Below are 21,715 nucleotides of genomic sequence, written 5' to 3' on the forward strand. Positions count from 1 at the left end.
AAGATTATATCTCTTTATCTTATGCATAAAAAATCGAGGGGAAAAAATTAAACTCTCGAACGAAATTACATACACACGGGGGGGGGAAAAAAAAAGTAAATTGAAATAGTTTTAGCGATTAAGATAACGCGAAATAATTAAAAAGATTTTGCGTGAGATAAATGAAAATTCTTCTTGCAAAAATTTTACAAATCCGAGCGTGAAAAAGCGTTTTGTGAAAGTTATTTTCGACGACAAAAACGAATGCTACACAAGAAGCAAGAGAAGTGTGAAAGATTCACAAGCATAATATTGTCTATTCGAGGGCTGAAAATTTGTTTCATAAATAAGTAAATGGAGTTCGAGCGATGATCGTGGAAATAACTCGAGAGAAATTAAAGCGGCGGAGGATCTGGTGCTCCCGGCGTCTATTTATTCCCCCCCTCTCTGTTTCTTTCATTTTTTTCCCTTCCTCGTCCCTCTTAACTCGATCTTTCTCCGAGAAACCGTGTTTCGCTCTGGTGGAGTGGAGAGTGAAAGAAGAAACAGTCGTTTTCCACAAACGATACAGATAATTCGACCGATTAAACGAGGGTTGCGTCTTGTCGATTGCCGAGATTTCCAGGAATTAGAGGAGAATTTTTAATGGTTTTGATATAATTACGAAAACACGATGAAAACTTGAAAACGAATTTCAATCAAACTTTGTACCGAATACGCATATTCGCATATATTGCGATTAATATCGATGCAAAGATAAATATATTTACGCGATACATTTGGTTTGAATTTGTTTGAATTTTAACGTGGATTACGTTACATGGAATAATAATTATCATTAGATTGTGGATTTTCATGCAAATTTGTACGTCTCGCGTTATACATGTTGTGCATATTTCGTGTAAATATAAATAGAGAATTTTCGATTATAGATAACTTACAAAAGTTGAACTCGTTTCGATCGATCGATTTAATTAAACTAGTCGATTAATTAAAGATCTAATTTACGTCAACCACCGTCAGGAATTTTTCAAATCAATTTAGAGTCTTGAATTTATCCTTAGTGAGATCGTTGAAAGCAATATTTCTTTCAGAAATAAATTTATCGCGTAATTTAACCTTAAAACTCGATTAAAAACCTTATTAAAAATTAAGAAAAATTTCAACAACTATAACTCGAAAGATAATAATTCACTATCAATGGATAAGAGATCATTAGATGTGCAAAATCTTCCTCTTTAAAACGAATTTTGATTTATCTCGATAAGACTTCCGGTTCCCGAGATATCATCGTGTAAAGAAAAAGTCATTTCCAAAATCATTCGCTCTAAACCTGATTAAACCCTATTAAAATTAGAAAAAATTCGAACCTCTATAACTTCGAAGATAATAATTTCCGATCAATGAATGAGCGATCATTGGAATCGCGGAACCTTCCCCTTTAAAACGCTTTTTCATTTATCCCGATACGATTTCCGGTTCCCGAGATATCGTCGTGTAAAGAAAAAGTCATTTCTAACTCATTTACTTGAAACCTGATTAAACCTTATTGAAATTAGAAAAAATTCGAACCGCTATAGCTTCGAAGATAATAATTTCCGATCAATGAATGAGCGATCGTTAGAACCGCGGAACCTTCCCCTTTAAAACGGTTTCTTATTCATCTCGATACGACTTCCGGTTCCCGAGATATCGTCGTGTAAAGGAAAGGGTAATTTTTTAACCATTTATTATCTTCGTCCTTGTCCGTTACTCGATCCTCTCGTTCGCACCTTCCTTCACTGGCTTATCTTAAACTGCGGACAAGTGACAGACGCGATTCCTGGAAAAACGTAAGCGATTCTTGGAAGAACGTAAGCATTTCGAGAAAAATATACAGGTCAGTGGGTTGCGGGCTTATTCATAATTTCTGCACTGCGTTAAACACTATGATCACTTTGAGCTCTTATATCTCGGCAACCGATCGAGATATCGAGATGAAACAAAAAAGGAATTCAATGGTATGCTTTTCTTTATATCCTGAACATGCTTTGATAAAAAGTAAAAGTTTCGTTTGTGATTATTCACGAATCTTAATGGTCTATTGTTTTGGTAGAAGGGATATAATTTAGCATTATATGTTTTTTTATATATTATGACATACTTTCCGTACGTTAATTGAACGTGTTTTAGCTACATAAAAATCCGCAATCTAATTATCAAGTAATTAAGAAAGCTTTATCGTTCCTTTTTTCATTTTTTTTTTTTTTTTATGACGAATAGTAAGTAATTATTATAATTTACTCGATATTGTTCTACGGATAATTCTATGGATAAATATTCTTACATTTCTTTCATTTTTCTTTTTCTCTTTCTCTTTCCACAAAAGAAAAGAAGAGAGGAAAAAAAAATTATCAGAGAATACAAAGAGAGAAACTGGGACGAATGGAAAGAATGTTAAGCAACTTCTTTAAATTCGTTTTCATTAATTATTTAAAAGATACTCGTGATTAAAATGTCCGAAGCGTCGCATTAACTCACTTCATCGTAGAAATAAATCAAAATCAATCTCGCAACCTCGACTCGAAACGAACCATTCGAACACGCGCAACAAAAAGGGAGGCGCGATGAACTGGAAATGATGAAAAGTCAGAAACGAAAGAAGCCACAGTACAAAACAGATAAGACACGAATAGGTGGATCTCCATTCTCCCGCGTCCCTTTCGTGAAAAGTCTAAGAATCCCAGCGAACAGTACTTCTAAAATTAGCACCATTCTCCCCTGGATTCATCCCTCTTCACAAGCCGACTTATTATCTCTTAGCCGTGGATTCAAAAGTAGGGATTGCAAAGGTTGACCTGGTATCCCAAAATTCTTCTTCTTCCAACGTGTACATGATAGCTAACATATACATAACATATACGCACACAGAGAACCAACAATTTCGTATACCAATCGTTTTATCTACGCGATTGATCAACAAGATTTGATACGCGATTCGAGATGCATAAATAACGATATCCACGACTGTATTTCATTTTTTCCAATCTAGAAAGATTGTGAGTGATGTACGAGGGGATATTAACATTGGGGATTGGAGGGAATCGATTTAGGCAAATCGAAATCAAGAAATTACGTATTCATCGTGTATCCTCGATATCTTTTTATGACGCGTTTCCCTATATTTTTTAAACTGATCCAATGAGAAATTCTTTCATTTTTTTTTTCTTTTCATTAAATTATTTTGATCAGAAATTAAATATCCTTTAAAATTGATTTTAATACAAAACGCTTTTAATCTACGTTTTTGTCATTATCGATCCAAAGTGTTTTCTAAGCGTTTTGAAGAATAAATGAGTTGGTCTGGAATAAAAGAAGTTATAAAAATATAGCTAACTCTAAGATTCTTTAAATTCCAATAATTCTTAATTTCAAATCCATAAAGCAATATAGAAATTATTTTTATACGGAACGTCTCTGGAAAATTGGAATTTTTGATCATTTATTCAATCAAAAAGAAACTAAACAAACTCATCCTCGATTAAAGTTCCATTCGAGAGAATGACATTTTGATCCGTCCAATCTAATATTTAATTTAAATTTAATATTAAATATTCGTACATTCGAATACACGATGAACAAGTATCGAAGCAACAACTACGAAAGGTGGAGGATCGAAGGTGAAAAATGAATTCAAAACGGAAAAATTTCAAGAACGATCAATGAAGCCAGCAATTTTTTCATCTAACCTCTCATCATTGTATTCCATTTCCCTCCATTCTTTTACTTCCCACTACTCTACTTGCTCGTGGATCTTATTTTCAGTTATCCGGCCAATCTTTTCTTTCACCATTTTCTTTCGTCTAGAAAGAAACTCTATTTCGTTCAAACATATTGATATTGATACAATACAGTGAAATTTCCGCCGGTTGATATTGTGGATATTGCGAGATAAAACAGTTGTTGAGCCTCGTGTTAAAGCAAGGATGATAGGGATATGTGGAGTGAAATTTCCATTCATTAAAATTAATCAATTGATTAATTGGATTGAAATGAAAAACATGTATCGATTTAATTTTCTCAAACTCATACCTATAATTCTTTTATTCCCCTCCCCCTTTTTTTTCTTTTCAATTTTAAAACGCGATGGCAATTTTCGTTTCATCGATGAAAAATTTAGAGAAGTGAATGTACGTATTTTTTTTTTTTAAGTCTCATTTCCTAAAATAAATTTTAAACCTTCAATTTTGCAGGAAATAACACGCACACAAATTTTTACACGCAAATATCGGATTCAATGTTTCGTTGTTGCAATGCAATTAAATAGCTCTTCATGAACGAAACGTGGAAACAACAATATCGCTTTTAAAATTGATGTCTGGTATACTTACAATTAGTATATCATTGAACGTGAACAAGCGTATCAATCAGATGATGAAAAATCGAGAAGTATTAATTTCATTCTAACAGTTTCAGAGAAAAATCGACTAAACCTGATATGGATAGAAAGTAATTCTATTCTTCGTGCAATGATTTAAATCATCTTAACTTGTTATGCAAATTTTTCTTTATTTGAATTAATTCAAAGGAAAAATTAATTTATTTTTCTTAAATTATTTGGCAAATAAAAATAATGAAGCATTGTAATGCCTTGTATTAATATCATTTATAATAGTATTTTATAACTGTAAGAGTACGAGAAATAAAATATGGAAATTGTTAAAAAAATATTTCATTGGAAAATACATATTTTTTTGTACTTTTTCTTCCCTGTATTTGATAATTAATTCATTCAAATAAAATAATAGATAAATTATTCCTTATCGATCATTATGTTTAATCATTCAACCGGATAAAAAGTTATTATTATTCGAAAATAATTCACCCCCTCGTCATCATCCAGAATAGAGAATAAAGACAAACAATTTAAAACGATTCATCGTCTCTGAATTCATCACGTTTCTTATTTTCTTTACAATAAAAATGCGCCCAACTCTGATTCATACACAATATCCCCCTGAAAGAATGGCACGCCAAGTCCTCGAAAAAATATGAAATGGTCGGAATTTAATGGAATGGCGTTGAAACGCGTGTTTCTTCGCGAACGAAACGTTTCATCGGTATTTTAAAACAATCGCTTTTCAATCTACACTCTTCCAATGGAATCTAATTTTCAACCACTTATCCTTGATTTATACACAACCTCTTCGAACGAATATTTCCACTATATTACTTTCAAATTTCCTCCACTGTTGCCCGATCGCACTCGAAAGCAAAATATTTGAAAATTCTATCGATTACATTCGAATGCATAGAATAGAGAAGAGTTGGTGGGAAAACGCTTTAAAAAGATCTGATCTGATCTTGCATACCCACGCACTTTATATTACCCTTCTATCTAATTCCTCCCACTGTTACGAAGTTAAATTCACATTCGATAAAATAATTTAAATTCAAATATTTTACCTTTATATTATTCTATCTCGAATAATATTATACGAATACGATGTAATTTTTCTTTATTATCCCTCTTTGTCTGATCTTTCGCTAAACTTTCATTGTCAATCGTTGTTGTTCTTTTTTCAATTCCATTCCTCTATAAACAAAACACACATTTTCATTCTCATTTTCATTTTCAGAGACATTAACGAAGTCAATACGGTGGCAGTATTTTTCCATTTCCATCCCTCAAAGTTATGCGCCCCATAAACGATAACGATCCGATCTAATGAAAAAAAATTTCGAATCTCCCTAATTTGAAAATAGTGCATCGGCACTGATAAAGTTGGAACGATGAATTCCGGAACGGAAAACGCACACTCGCGTATCATTTCCTTTTATACATACCGTTTCACCAAATATTCTCACGAAGAATCCAATTTAGTAACTCGATTAGAAGTTTTTTTCAGAACGAGCTCGTGGGAATTACGCTTCCCAGGAATGAAATCGGATTATGAAAATAATCTTCTAATAAGTTCGCTCGAACGCGAATAAATTTCCCGAAATTCAACTTGACGCGTTTCAAAGAGGCAATCGAACATTCGAAATAATATTATTTTCTTTTCTTTCGAACCCTCTAAACACTCGAATTCGAAAATTCTCTCGAATTAAACAAAATATCCGGAAATATACCGTAAATATGTCTCGTCTCAAGAGCTAAAACTATTATAAATTATAAAATTATATTTATATATTATAAATTAACGCCGATTCCCCCATAAGCACAAAATAAGGAAATTGTGAAGGTGCTGACTCGAGATCGGCTTCAGAGAGACATTATTTTCTTTTCTTTCGAACCCTCTAAACACTCGAATTCGAAAATTCTCTCGAATTAAACAAAATATCCGGAAATATACCGTAAATATGTCTCGTCTCAAGAGCTAAAACTATTATAAATTATAAAATTATATTTATAAATTAACGCCGATTCCCCCATAAGCACAAAATAAGGAAATTGTGAACGTGCTGACTCGAGATCGGCTTCAGAGAGACATTATTTTCTTTTCTTTCGAACCCTCTAAACACTCGAATTCGAAAATATACTGTAAATATGTCTCGAACAATTATAAAATTATATTTATAAATTAACGCCGATTCCCCCATAAGCACAAAATAAGGAAATTGTGAACGTGCTGCCTCGAGATCGGCTTCAGAGAGAGACAATCTTCGAAATATTATTTTCTTTTCTTTCGAACTTTTTAAAGACTCGAATTAACAAAATATCCGAAAACATACCGTAAATATATCTCGTCTCAAGAGTTAGCTAAAACTCGAACAATTATAAATTATAAAATTATATTTATAAATTTACGCCGATTCCCCCATAAGCACAAAATAAGGAAATTGTGAACGTGCTGACTCGAGGTCGGCGGAAACGAGAGGAAGGAAGAAGGAGACATCGGTCGAAAAGCGTCGAACACGGAGGAGCAAATGGATGTAACATTCGAGGAGAGAGCATCGTTCGCATGTTCCAAGCAGTTTCACGGATGTCATCGGAGGAAAGTTAGTCCTCCTCCTTGTCTTCCCTCTCCCTCTTTCCCCTTATCTCCTCGAAAACCCACGATTCCATTCTCTCTCTCTCTCTCTCTCTCTCTCTCTCTCTCTCTCTCTCTCTCTCTCTCTCTCTCTCTCTCTCTCTCTCTCTCTCTCTCTCTCTCTCTCTCTCTCTCTCTCTCTCTCTCTCTCTCTCTCTCTCTCTCTCTCTCTCTCTCTCTCTCTCTCTCTCTCTCTCTCTCTCTCTCTCTCTCTCTCTCATGTTTCAGTGATTTATACGTTCGCGCCAGACGTGTCCACATTCGTTCTTGCACGGTGTGAATGGTGTTATGTTGTGTGTAGCGAGAAAGAAGAAAAAGGAGCCACTGCAGGGGTCTCGTTTCGCTTTATTTCATCGAATGAAACGAAACTCCTGGCGAAGGATTAATTAAAAGATACTTGGGAATCTTGGAAGATTCGAAAGAAAGAAAAAGAAAATTCGAGTATCGTTTGTTTGGAGATGCATCAGAGATAAATTTGCTGGTTGATTTTTAATTATGGATATTTTTTTTCAGTTCTCATCCGTTTTTTCGTGCTTGGAAATTAGAAGAAAATGGGAAGAGAAAAATTTCGTTAGGCGGTTCTATATTCGACTCGAAGGAAGGTCGCTTATGCTTGGCTAATATTATCGCAAGAGTTTAATTCTTTCCTTCTGGAGATTTTCAACGATTACATGCATAATAACAAGATAATCGAATTGCTCGATCTTTATTTTATCTAACGTCTACGTCAACGCCTCCAACGCGTTTCGTTTATAACATTTGTTATTTCTCTACTTTAATGTGTTGTTTCACTGCACATCTCGTCCGCGTTCTTCGCAATATAACATGCGATCGACATCGCGTACGTCGTGATGCAGTTATCGTAAATTGTCAACGAATCAAATTAGTTGGACCGCCTCCAGTCACGTGTGTATTGTCACTATTGGTTGAATCGATCATATGTGCGCGAGGAGGAACGCAAATGAGATATAATGAAATAGAGAAGAGTGAATATCACGGGGGATAAAAGTGGTTTCTTGAATTCGGCAAAAATTTTGTTACAATTTTTTTTTGCCACCGCGCTTTAAAAATTAATCTTTCCCTTCGAAAAAAAAAAAAAGAAACGATGTCACGATGTTTAAAAAACAACGGAGAGGTGAAATTAAATTTCGAGTCGAAAAAAATTGAATTTGATGAAAAATAATTAATCGTGACGATGAAGAATTAATTGACGTGATGAACTTTGTTGCAAGGTTTTTGAAAAATTTTTTTCCCATCCTCTCGATATTCGATTATAACTTTTGATCGCGCGAATTCATTCGAAATGCATCTCTCGTAAAATGGAGAGAGAAATGGACGTGGAAGCGAGGTCAGTGTAACCTAGAAGCCCTCCCACGAATACAGAAAACCTTGATGCATTTTCAACTTGAAGATCTATGCCTACAGCGACACAAGTGGTGCCTGAAGAAGTGAATGTGTTTTCAAACCCGTGTCTTTGTCCCAAACAAAGAAAGTTTTCTCAGAGGTCGAGGAGTGACGAAAGCAAAAGATGGGTTTCACTCTTTCCCTATTATGAGCAGCTAATTGCGTATGAGGTAATTAATTCTATGAAATTTTGAACGAAAGAAAGCGCGATAACACAAGGAAGAAAAGTAATATTAAAATTTACGCTTCGATTACTCATTTGTGAGATTTCAGAGATCGATGAATTTCTATCGAAATGCTATTACGAATAATAATATTACGAAAAATTCAAAAAAAGGAAGCTATAATTGTTTTGTGATCGAAAAAATTAAGAATTTCGTTTTATCAATATCTCTTTATAAAAGTTATTTTCATAAAAACCGCCGCACGAGTTCGGTTCTAATCGGAATCGCCGGAACGTACCGAATATTACCGAACATTGCCGACATGTGTCGAATATAGCCGAAAGAAAGTATTTTCGAAATGATATTCAATCGAAGAAAAGAATGATCATAGAGTCAAACAGAACAAGCTGATACATTAAATATTATTTTCCTATTAATTTAATCCTTACTACGGTTTATTTAAATAATAGTCTTTAAATGGTTAGAATTAGAAAGCTATGAAATTACCACGACAAAAATGAAGAGATTCGAGATGATTAAAGTTGAAGGAAAAAAGGAAACTCACCTAAATGATGTCACCGGTACTGGCAGCTCTCGTAGTCTTCGTCAATGGTCCCAGTTGTCTGTTTTGATCTGATCGAGGTCTGCAGTAAATAATTTTTCGAAAAGCTTTTCGAAAACTATCGCTGAGGAAGGCGTAAAGAATAGGATTGACGCAGCTGTTCGTGTATGCCAAAATGTGGCTCGCTATTTGCACCATTATCGTCGCTGATGTCAATGGATACACGTCCAACGATTTCGTCACTAGTATCACCTTTGAAACAAAGGAAAGAAAGAAAAAGAAGAATATCGTTATTAGAATCGAAATTGAGAAAAAGAAATTTTTTGAAGAAATTTTTTAGAAGATAAAAATAAAAAAAAGGAGGAAAAAATTTGTTTTGTTACCGATAATCGATCCATCCTACGCGGAAATGGGAATTAAGGGCGAACTAGAAAAGAAAGTGTGCCATCAATGGCTTATTCCATTAATGGCTGTATCACCGCTGAGAGTTTTAAAAAGATCGATATAACAGTTTATCAACTTTTTGAATGAATTTTCAGTTCACTGGTTTTATATCCGAATAAAAAACTTACATAAAAATACACGCGTTAAATATTCGCTATATTTTATGAAAAATTGAAAAAAAGAAAAAAAAGGGAGAGAAAAATTCGAGATTCATTTTTTTAAAAATATTTCTCTTTTAATAATTTCGAGATAAAATGGAATCCATAAATGCGGCTCAATTATCGAAATGCTTGGATTTTTAAATTTTAAAGATATCTGTGCAACTTTTTATCGTAAGGAAAGAAATCAATCCTTTCGTTAAATTATTCCATAACCAAATATCTATAAATAAAATAAGATTATCAAAGAAAAAAAATCAAAATAAATAATTATTGCATGTTGTATAAATATTATACAAATGATAATACAACCAATCAATATTATCACAATATTATCACAATATTATCGATAAATAATTAAACCAACAAATAAACGTTGAGTAAATTTTCTACGAAACTGGGAAATATTTCTCGCATAAAATGGTCGTATCATGATCGAATAAATTTTTCGTCCGGCAAACTGTGCACAGTCACAGTTTTCCGTTACGTTTCGATACACAACCGACACATTTTCAAAGGAGAATATTTTGCGCCAGAAATTCAATAAACGCACGCCCGTGTGTGTATCTTCAACGAAGCGAGGGGGGCAGGCACGCCCCCCGATGGAATGGAAGAAAAGCGAGAAAGGTAAAAATTCACAAAACACAAAAGAACCATCGAACGTGGACTCTTAAAAACATCGATATACGAATGGAACACCTTTGCAATTTTTTTGCATCGCTTTACTTGTTGCTATCTCGCAATCTGCAACGATCCATGGTGAAAGGGAAATAAGAGGAAACAAAGAGAAATAAATAAAGGGTTTGTTTTATTTCTATTCGAAAAGGCTGTGTGCGTGGATTGATATTAATTAATAAAATAAATTTGTTCCAACGATTAATGGTATTGCTATTTCAAATTTATAAGAGTGAAGAAGCAAAAGTTGTTCAAGGTTCGTTCGGAACAAATTGTTGGTTAATAAATTATCTAAAAGTGGAGCAGAGTATACGTGTAATACCTTCAACATGGTAGATTTATAGTTCCAACAACTTCTGCTGCTCCAAGTTTTAACTCACACGACAAATACTCCAATTGCTTTCTAATATTTTTGTTATAAATTTTGCTTCCGTTATCAAGCGCAAAATATCCGTGTACAATACACGAATAAATTCTTACTTACCGAAATAGAAAAGAAACATTAAGAAAAAAATTTAACAAACATCAAATCGTGATCTAAAAATTTTAAAAAATGTTCTATAAAATTGATACGATTATTACATAGTGATAGCAATATTAAATACCATAGCCAATTTAAAAAATATACTTTAATTCAAAGAAATATATATTTGCTATCACGTAATAATAAAATAATAATAATAAAAGAAAAATGAACTGCATCCATATCATCGATCGATAAACCTCATCTCGATATTCCCAATTATCCACACACGAAACACACGAAATTGCCAAATTTCACCGCACAATTTCCTTTCGCGATTTATCTTCCATCTCCATTACCACGAATACACGTACCGGTTAATTACATTGCGTTTGTAAACGATCATAAATTTTTTCCCCATTCGAGGGTCTCGCCCCGAAATGTCGTGCCAAAATATACATGCCATTCAATTCTCCGGCCACCATTTTCGACCGATATCATTCCGTGCGCAAAATCACGTTCCGACAAATTATCGCGTGTACAATAAATTACACCCCTTTCCTTTTTTTTTTATCTTTATATATAAATGTGATGTGTATAAAGTAGATGATAAAATAGCAATTTTGGGAGTGTACATATATAATGAATTGAATCAAAGTAATTTAAGCGCACTTTTTCTTAATTGAAAATTTTACAAAACTTTTTAATTTGAAATGCAAATTAATTTGTTCGAGACGTAAAGTAAAGAATTCTCTTCTTCTCTTTGCAATTATTTGTCGATTATTTCGATTCGTTTGGTGAAATAAAAAAATAATTGTGCACAATTTATTTTCATAATGATATTATTTGATCGTAATAAATCTGATGATCGGTCTGATATTAAAAATTGTTGAATTTGAAAAATATTTTAACAAGCGATAGGAAAAAAATATTAGAATCTTTCTCGTGTGAATAATCATGATGATTCGTTTATATTATGACTTGTAAACTTACAACTAGAAAAAGTATTAGCAAAAATTAATGAAAATAGATACATCAAAAAGACAAGAACAATACATGCATAACATTTCAACAAAAAATTAAACAATTTAATTCGATTTGACTTTTTGAGGATCACTGCTTAAAAAAAAAAAAAAATTGTAGAATCATTGGTAAATTATTCTGATCAAACGATATTTTACGATACTTTCGAAATTTTTATTCGAACAACTCGAATAAATTTCGAATAATACTGCTAGAGAGAAAGAGAAAGAATACGTGACTCGTTGTGGAAAATGAAGTGACACTAACCTGTATAGGGCACCAACAAAAGGCGAAAACGCCAACGACGACGAAGACCAGCCTCGTGACTCGTTTTCTTCCACGACGGCTTTCGGCACTGACGCGATCGGTGCGCCAGAGCCTGATGAGCATGCAAATGTAAAAGAAGCATATCAGCATCAGTGGCAGCAGGTAGCTCATCAGGAAAAACGACATCTGGAATAACGGCCAATTATATTGCGGTAGGATTCGACAAGCCGTCAGGTTCTCCGACGACGAGCCATCCATGTCCTGAAACTAAAGTGAATCTACATATATAAGAGAGCAGTTCTTGGCCGCAATATCGTATTGAGGGAAAAATATACACGAATTGTTTCAAAAAATTTTGAAATATATAAAAATTCTTGTTTTTTGAATTTTTCTTTTTTTTTCTTTTTTTTCGAAAGAGAAAATTCGAAAGATTACGAAATTTCGTCGTCTTATTTGATCTGATACAGTGAATTTTGCCATTCGAAAACTGAAAACTTAATAGCTACTTCGTATGTCAATCGAGAGATTGATATTCGCACAGTGTTTAATATTCAAAAGGTATATATATATATATCTACTTCTTTTCCAGATCAATAATTATTAAACGTGTATAATGAGCACAATAAAATTTGAACGAGCAATTACTGGAAATTAATCAAATTATTCCTACACGTTGAATAATAACATCGAAAAATATCGCGAATCAAAGATAAAACTTAAAATATCGAAAATAATAGAAAGAAAGCAAAAAAAAAAAAAAAAAAAAAAACCATGAATCGATGATACTTCCTGTTCAATATCTAAACACATAATTACACGATAATTACAACGATTAATCGCAATCAAAGATAAAGTACACTTTTGACACTCGATGACAGCTCGAATTTCACCAACATGATCCCATTATGCAAAAGCAAAATACCGATCGACACAATTGCGGGCTAATTTAACACGCCAACAAATATTCTTCCTTGCCTCGAGCCTCCCTTCCTTCGATCCAATTATTCCATTCGACATTTCCCAACATTTTGGGACATTATGATTCGCAAATAGCACGTGTTATATACCTAAAATCGGGGTGTATAATCATCGAACGATCACAGAGGGAAGTAGGAACGGTTATTTCTCCCATTTCCGTTGGTGGAGTCGCGGAAAATCGTATAATGCATGACAATGAGTGTCTCTCTACGTGTGTCTCGAATGATTCAACGAAATTTGCGCAAAACGTATCTGAGGATAATTCTCGTGTATGTGCACGTCGATATCGTGCGAATCTGACGATATGGGATTATCGTGCGTGGTCGTGATTTAAAAATATTTCCGGCAATTACATTTTGATAAGAGATTATTGCATTCGAATAACGAATAAATGAAATATGAATGGAATTATTGCTATTGAAATGTCTGGTGATTAATTAATTAAAATAAATGTGTATTGTAACGATAGAAATAATTAAGAGTTAGGACAGTTTATTTTTGCAAAAATGTAATTAGAGAAATCTTAAACAGATATTCAGAATTTTTTTTTTTTTAAATGTCATGCACGTTCCACAGATTTTTTTTCAAATGTCTGGTAATTATAATTAATACCAGGCTAAATCAAGTTGATTAAATAATAGCTATGGATTTTTATACAACTGCTTTTGACAAAATTGACCCTCTAAACAATTTGGATAATTAGCAATTAACTCCAAGATATTTTTTTCTCGTATAAATAATAAACACTAATAATAGCATATTGAATCAATATTAATTTCTATTCAAAAATAAAAATACAATTATACACTTTCCCAATAATAATATTGAAAGCACAAAGTGTTAAAATAGTGAATTATTAAATACTTATAAATTATAATTGAGCCTAATCAATCAGAATTCAATTATCATGATAAATTAAACCGCTTTGAGCAAATAAAATTTTCCGTGTCCTCAACCTTGTCACACGCAATGTCGCCACTTTTCCTTTTTTTAGAAAACGTTCCGCCACGCCGACTACGCTCATTTCACCCGAAACTAATTAAGAGTGAGAACACTTCGAAAGGGAGATTACCGGATAGATGAGGCGAATTTTCCCTCCCCGTTCCCACTTCAATTTTCCACCACCATTACCGGTACATTATTTGAAAAGGGTTAATCAACCCCCTTTTGTCAACTTCAATCCCCCGCCACCTTCTTTTCGATCTTTTTTTTTTTTTTTTTTTCCCCTTTTTTTTTCTTTTCTCGCGCCTCGAATCCGACGATTGATCCTCTCCCCCGCTAAATACACGAACGTCCCCTATTATCCTTCTCCCTCCCTCTCTTCCTCCTGAATGGCGGAATCGCAAGTGAATTGTAAACAATCTAGATCGCAATGTGTGTATCCGGTTGTTGATCATTTTCATCGAGATATGGCCATTGAATGCGCGACAATGCGCGTGACAACGAGAAATCGAGTCGAAAAAGTCAGGCGTGAAGGAAAACTAGATTTCGCCGAATTTTGTTTGCATTTTTTAAACTGAAAATATATTTCGTTTCCTATCTCAATTTTGGAAAAAGTTTTGGAGGAATTTTTAGAGAAGTTTTATTATTGTTAGAAAATTTGGAATCTTATTGTTCGATTCTGTTTATTAATGTATCATCTTTCGTTTCAGGCTACTTTGGGATCTCTTATCGAATTTTCTAAAATTCTCTAAAATATGCAAATTAAAATTGCAAACGAGCCCGGGGAGGGGGAGGGGGCACGGTGAAATAAAAACAAAGATGAAAAAATTGACGATGAAAGTAGATTGGAGAGGGAAAAGAAAATGAATTTTGAAAAAACGTGGTGGTGGTTATACAATTATAGAGTTTGACTTACCTCGCCGTGGACGAAGAATGCAGGGGTTGATATTGCGAATATCATCGCCCAAGCGATGCAAATGGCGACGATCGCGTGGTTCTCGGTCCTCCACGACATCGAGGAAATAGGATGAACCACGGCCAAGTATCTGTAACAATTAACCGATTTTTTTTTTTTTCTTTATCTTATCCACTGATTACAAAAATTTCTATATATACAAACATCTGTTCGAGGAGTATCGAAGCAATAAGAATTATTGGAAAATTCTACGCGACGATACTACGATAAAAGTGAATTATTTCAAAATGTTGCAAAAATGCTGAAGCATGGAATACCGACGGAATCGAAAATCCGGGCACGTATCCGCATAACTGAAAAAAGGCTAACGTAAACTTGGAGGAAATAGAAAATGAAAACGTATCGCATATTTCGTGAGAAAATCAAGATCCTTTCGCACGTGTGACATTTCGAGAAACGAGCACCGGTGATCGTTGCATACGATATCTCGAGACATAACTGATATTTATAGTTGAATGGGTTATATCTAAGAAATATCGACAGTCGTGTTTTATTATATGCGATATTATTGTCCTCCCTCCAATATTTTTGTCGATTTCTTTTTTTTTTTTTTTTTTTATTTTTACAATATAAAACGTCGATCGTTCGAACAAACAAAAGAAATTAAGCGACTTTCAAAAGAATATCATCAAATATTCTTTCTAAAAATAAAATATTTCTGGGTTGGAGATCAATCAAATTGATTGGTGGATAATCAAAATTCGAATATTTGACGTTGCACAATACACGTTGCGATATTTAAAGGATGAAATTCGAATAATGGACGTCAATCCATATCCAAAGGACGAAACCAAAATTCGGATAATCGATATTCCGTTGTCACGATATTTAAAGGATAAAATCGAAATATTCCACGATACAATATTCCAAAGATGAAACGTATCCCCATTTCCATAATTTTCCTCGCGAAAAATCTAAAAAACATCCGTGTTCCAATTTATCAAATACAAATTTCTATCTTTTGCTCCAAAAAAAAAAAAAAAAAAGAAAAAAGAAAAGAAAACGAGCACAATTTATCATTATTGTTATTATTATTTCACTCACCTATCAAGGCTCATGAGGACTAAAGTATAAACACTGGCGTAGGCAGTGACGATGATGAGGTACTGGACCATCTTGCACCAAAAATTGCCGAAAGGCCAGAACGGTAGCACGAAATCCGTGGCGGTGAACGGTATGCAAAGGATGACGAACAAGAGGTCGGCCACGGCAAGATTGATGATCAAGATGTTGGTGGTCGATCTCATGGTTGGATTAGCCGCGACCACGATGACCACCAACGAGTTCCCAACCAGCCCCAATATACCTATCATGCCGAAAAATATCGGGACGACCACCACCACTATCTTCTCCACTTGGTCGCGATCGAAGCTGTAATCGAACTCCTCGTTGTACCTCAGCGTTTCGTTGTTATTCATCGAGCTCGAGACGTTGGTCAGGTTTTTGATCACCCTCTCCGAAGTGATCTCCATCTCTTGAAGCATCGCGTATCGCTAAACGTTCAACTCGCAACACTTTCCTCCCCGTGCAAAAGTTTCTCTCCCTCGCGCTGACTTTTCGATTTTCGATCAATTTTCGATTCAATATCAAATTTTCAACCGCTTACAAACGACTCGCGACTACCTCTTCCAATTTTTCGTCCCGCTTAAGTTTCGTCCTCGTTCTCGTGAGAAAGCTCGCGCGCATTTTCACGCTCCAAGTTCACAGTGCGAATCGTGACACAGCGGGAAGATCGCGTTCCTCGATATTGTACCGTTCATCCTCGAATAAATGTGTAGAAAAATTATTCTCGAAATTATTCTTATTAAAGACGGGATGGGATCACGAACGATCGTTCATTGTTCAAATTTGTCTTCGTTCCTTGCGTTGTTGGTGCGTTCTCGAGATGGGATGACGGTTGCACTCCTGAAAAAAAAGAAACGTGTTTCGATGAGATACGAATTGAAATATTTTTGATCTAACAAAGATGAAGGATAAAATAATACAATTGTTAGTTGTATATATTTCCTTTTCATTTCGTTGGATCGATCCTAAGCGATTGCAAGATGCTTGTAACAACTGTTAATTCCACTCTTTCCTACCTAGAAGGAGAATATTCCAATTATAGAGGATTAAATTGAAATCTGGTAAGTAACAATTCCTATTGTGAAGCAGAAACGTTTAGCAATTGAAGCGATTAAATTGGTAGCGATTATAAATCAGAACTATGGGGGGTTAAATTACATTAAGATATTCTATCTCAAATTCTATCTCGAATTATAACGATAAATCACATCTGTTGTGCTGTTATTAACAAATTTCTCACCTCCACCTCATCTTACATTATTTATTTTTATTATTTTTATTTGCTTGATCTTGATTTTCACATTGTATGTATTGCATATTATTTCTCTGCATGTGATAGATCCATATTAAATTAATTCTGTTATTTCTAATTCTTTTACTAATTATTACATCGTGTGTATTTTATTCTATATTTTTTCCAAATTTTCCCTATCCATATTTCACCAATTTTGATAATAATTCTCCGCGTGTTCTTTCCCATTCGTTCCTTTCCCATTCTAAAATAAAATACACTGCTATTATATTTCATATTCCATCCAAATTTTTCATAATTTCTGTTACGAAGCATAGATCCTTTTTCCACCAATTCTTCACATTCTTCCCATGCTTTTTTCAATCCTCAATCGTGACAAAAGTCAATAAATCACTGAGCAGAGATCAAAATGAAAAAGGCAAAAAAAAAAAAAAATAAAATAAAAATTGACACGTTTCGACTCGTGTTTGACTGGTAGCCAATGCCTTATCGAAATTCAGGTCACGTTGAAAACACGTGCGGTATCCTCTCTTTTCTTCGTTGAAAAAAAAGAGAAAGAGAGAAAGAGAGCGCTCTATTTATCCCCCTCTTTCTTACTTTGGAGAAATATAAATAATATAAACTCGATGTAGAAGTGGTTGTTCAAAATATTACTATAAGCTAAATTTGAGGGGTTAAGTGCTCTAAAGTGGTTGGAAATTTACGACGAGAGTTATTCACTTTATGCAACCACCAATTACGTGTAATATCGAAATGCTCTGTTAGATAAGAGATGAAATGTTATCTCTTAAAGCAAATCTAAAAGATTAAAGAAAATAAAATAGATGGATAATGGAGATATCGAGATATTTTTTTTTTTTTAATTTATGTGATAAGATACTCGTTTTGTATCATTAATCCTTTCAGATATTACGAATAATTATTAAAAATTGAACGTAATATAATATTTTATGTGAATTGAAATTGTAATAATTTTGAGTTTGGATAATGTTGGAAAAAGTATGAGAAACTTTTTATTCTGTAGAATATATGCAAGAAATGTCATTGTTCTTTCTAATTAAAATAAAATATTATTCAACATCTAATTTTAAATTTTTAAACTTTATTAATTTATGAATTAATAATAATGAATTGAAAAGATATATGAATTGTGATAATTTTACATAAAAAGAATTAAAAGCTTGTAAATTTCTTTTCTTCTATTTTTTTCTATTACACATGCTTATTGTTAATGCAACAGAATTTATTAAGACTTATTGTCTTTTACATAATTTTTGTTTGAACTTTGTCAAAGGAAGAAACAATCTTCTATTCTGTCTTGAAAACAAAATTACGATTGACGAATATTTCGATGGACGAAGATTCGATTCACTTCTTAAAATTCATAAATTTTTCCACGAAATTTCCAACATGTTACAATTAACACAAACTCACAAATGAGAAGATTGCAAAACTCTTCACTATTTTCTCCACCATTTTCCTTTTTACTCATCACTATCCAACCATCCAATCCTTCTAACTTTTCCAAAAAAAAAATCCCGATTTCAATTCCTACGTCAACAAACTCCAATTCACTTTTGATCCACTTTTCAAAAAAAAAAAAAAAAAATTATTATTTCTGCCTCGAAGGATGATCGAGGATCATCCCTCCCGATTGAAATAAATAAATTGGATGTATCCAATTTATCGAGTCGAGCCGCGATCAATATCATTTTCAATAAAGCCACAACCTCGACGAGAATTCGTTTCATTTGCGACAAAATTTCACGTCAAGCCCGCCCAATTGGAATTTAATAAAGATTCGATACGGAAATAATCGTAGTCGTCAACCAACCAACCAAAGTTTCCCAAAGGAGATGGTCGATGGAACACGTGGGTGTTCCTCTCTCCTAGCACAACAGGCTATAACAGCCTCCCTTCTTCCCCCCCTCTCCCCTCCTTTCCCTAGCTATTTACAAAATTTACCAGCATTTTCGTTTAATTACCTCTGCCACCTCTCGTACCAGATGCGGGGAGAGAGAGAGAGAGAGAGATTTAATGATCGTCCGCCCTTCCTTTTACCGGATTAAGGCGTAACTGATGCAGATAGATCGAATCATGATTGCTCGTCGAACGGCTCCTAATTGATACAACTCTGGTTTCGCAGATGTGCAGCTGATGAACGTCGCCGGCCAACCTTTGTAACCTGGTGTCATGACGAGCCGATTATTACACCGTTCCAAATTCCTTGGAAACGCCGATTTCTCTCACAAATGGACGAACGGATTAATCCAGCACAACACACTCGATTCCTCACGAGATTAAATATTAATAATTTTAGGGAGAATAATAATTTACACGCATTTGTTTCGTCACGTGTTATTTAACTATGGGGTGCGCGCGAGGTGTGTTAATTATTTATTTAGAATTTTAATATCTAATTTGAAAGATTCGAGATCGGTTAAATTTCGATCGATAATTTTCTTTCTTCTCTTCTCTTTTTTTTTTCTTTTTCCGTTAATAAACAGGTTGGATTTAATGAGCACGTTAAACACGAGAATATCAAGCAAGTTGCATTGAATCTAGCACTTTTCTAGGTCATGGTGATCCGTGATCGTTCTCGCGTTACGATGGATATTAAAATGAAACATTACGTTTCTTGATGATTATTTTCCCATATCTTTCATAGTAGAAAATTGTTCACACCCCCATGCACCGATCGTCGTATCCCACACTCGCGATCTCGGGAAACAAAATCGGTTTTTCAACTGCAGAACGTTTCACAAGATAGGCATCCGCACAGGCAGGGATAAACAGCGTTTAACGCACTGGTGGATCGTGATGAATTTGGCACATAAACAAAATAGTTGGGAACAACTTTCAGAAAGTTACTTGCTCGGGTTCTGGGGCGTTCAGCTTCCGCTTGAATTTCGTGAAAATCATGTTGTTCCCCGATTTTTCGAAAGCGGGTCACTTGTGTGAAATATTAGTCAAAGTGGCGTTAAAAGTGCCAATTTGCCGAGTGGTTTCTTGAAGAGGAAGAGTAAAAGAGAGAAAAAAAAAAAAAAAAAAAGAAAAGAAAAAAGAAAAGAAAAATCGATGGAACAATGCAACACACGGCACACGTGTTTAACTTAATATTAAAGCGAAAAAAAGTATATATATATATATACTTCTTCTTCTTTTTTCTTGTTTTTTTTTTGTTTTTGATTGAAAAAAAATTTTTAAGAGCACTTCACTTCCTGGAAAATTATTTATCAGTTTTTATTTTTTTCATTCGCACCGATAACAGCTTTCACCGTCTACTTTTTATCTCGTCCTTCCTCTTTTCGATTTTATTTATCACGATTAACGGGAAAATTATTACGGTAAAAATTCTTCTATCGTGTAAATGTGTTTTATTTAAAATAAAATTAAATTCGAAGAACTTTTGTATCGAAGGAAGCGGTTTAACTATTAAGTGTTTTGAAGATCGCGAGGTACGCAACCAGCGGTGGATGCGACACGACTGTGCAGATCGTAGAAACAGAGACGAAGAAATATCGGCCACGAGTTTACCTGAAATAGGGATGCAGGACTATTCTCGTGGAAAGGGTGCAAGAGGCATCTACCACCCTTCGTAGTTCACTCCACGAACTTATTGATCCGTTCTCCTCGGCCGCTAACATCGAGTCACGATTGTACCTTCATACAGTAAACTTCTTTCACAGTTAAATTACCAACTAGTAATATTGAAGAACGAAGAAATCGTAGATTTAGTTTGGATAAATCGATTAATTTAACTGTACCTTCGGTGCAGTAATTTTTTCATTCACTGATTTATCAACTAGCAATAGTGGGGAGTAAAGTATAAATTGTAGATTTAGTAGATTAATAGTAAAGTTTGATATCGATTAAATAGTAATTTACCAACTTTCAATGTCGTAGAACAAAGTATAAATTGTGTAGATTTAATGATTGATATTAAAGTAATTTTATTAAATTTGATAAATAAACAATTATTGGAACATAATTTATTGATTATACCTTGTATGATATTTTAATTTTATAATTTTAATAAATAATATTTTAACTTTAGTTTTACAATTCTATAATTTTAAGTCAAAAGGTAATCAGATTTAAATAAAAATTGGAAATTTATTTATAATTTCCTATTACCTTATGCTTAAATGTACTTATATTATAATTATCGATAACATAATTGATATATGATCTAAAAACTTTTTACTTTTTATAATAAATAAGTGTTATACTGTAATAAATTAAATAAAATATATGAAATAATCAAAATCTATTTCATAATCACTTAAATTAAGTTTAGAAATTATATTAATTTTCCAAGATAAATTACAATTTCTTTTACAATAATTA

At 33.6% G+C, this 21,715-nt stretch overlaps 1 protein-coding gene across 4 annotated transcripts in view; it reads right to left on the reverse strand.

Moving 5' to 3' along the window:
- Positions 1 to 21,283, reverse strand: part of AstA-R1 (allatostatin A receptor 1) — a 36,868-nt gene extending 15,585 nt beyond the window's left edge. Inside the window, exons 1-6 of one of the 4 annotated variants that reach the window (XM_086915537.1) lie at positions 20,518 to 21,283; positions 19,427 to 20,317; positions 16,093 to 16,953; positions 14,989 to 15,118; positions 12,153 to 12,419; positions 9,126 to 9,374 (exon numbers count right to left, since the gene is read on the reverse strand). In XM_086915537.1, coding sequence (XP_086771663.1) covers positions 9,126 to 9,374; positions 12,153 to 12,419; positions 14,989 to 15,118; positions 16,093 to 16,532 — 1,086 coding nt within the window. In that variant the 5' untranslated portion in view covers positions 16,533 to 16,953; positions 19,427 to 20,317; positions 20,518 to 21,283. Of the gene's footprint in view, positions 1 to 9,125; positions 9,375 to 12,152; positions 12,420 to 14,988; positions 15,119 to 16,092; positions 16,954 to 19,426; positions 20,483 to 20,517 lie in introns of those variants that run through there. The other 3 variants (XM_086915536.1, XM_086915538.1, XM_086915539.1) reach the window with 3 other exon arrangements.
- Between the last annotated feature and the right edge of the window lie 432 nt (positions 21,284 to 21,715).

The sequence above is a fragment of the Apis florea genome, unplaced genomic scaffold (assembly GCF_048593485.1).
Source record: "Apis florea isolate Af1SG1 unplaced genomic scaffold, ASM4859348v1 contig_3791_pilon, whole genome shotgun sequence".
Taxonomy (NCBI): domain Eukaryota; kingdom Metazoa; phylum Arthropoda; class Insecta; order Hymenoptera; family Apidae; genus Apis; species Apis florea.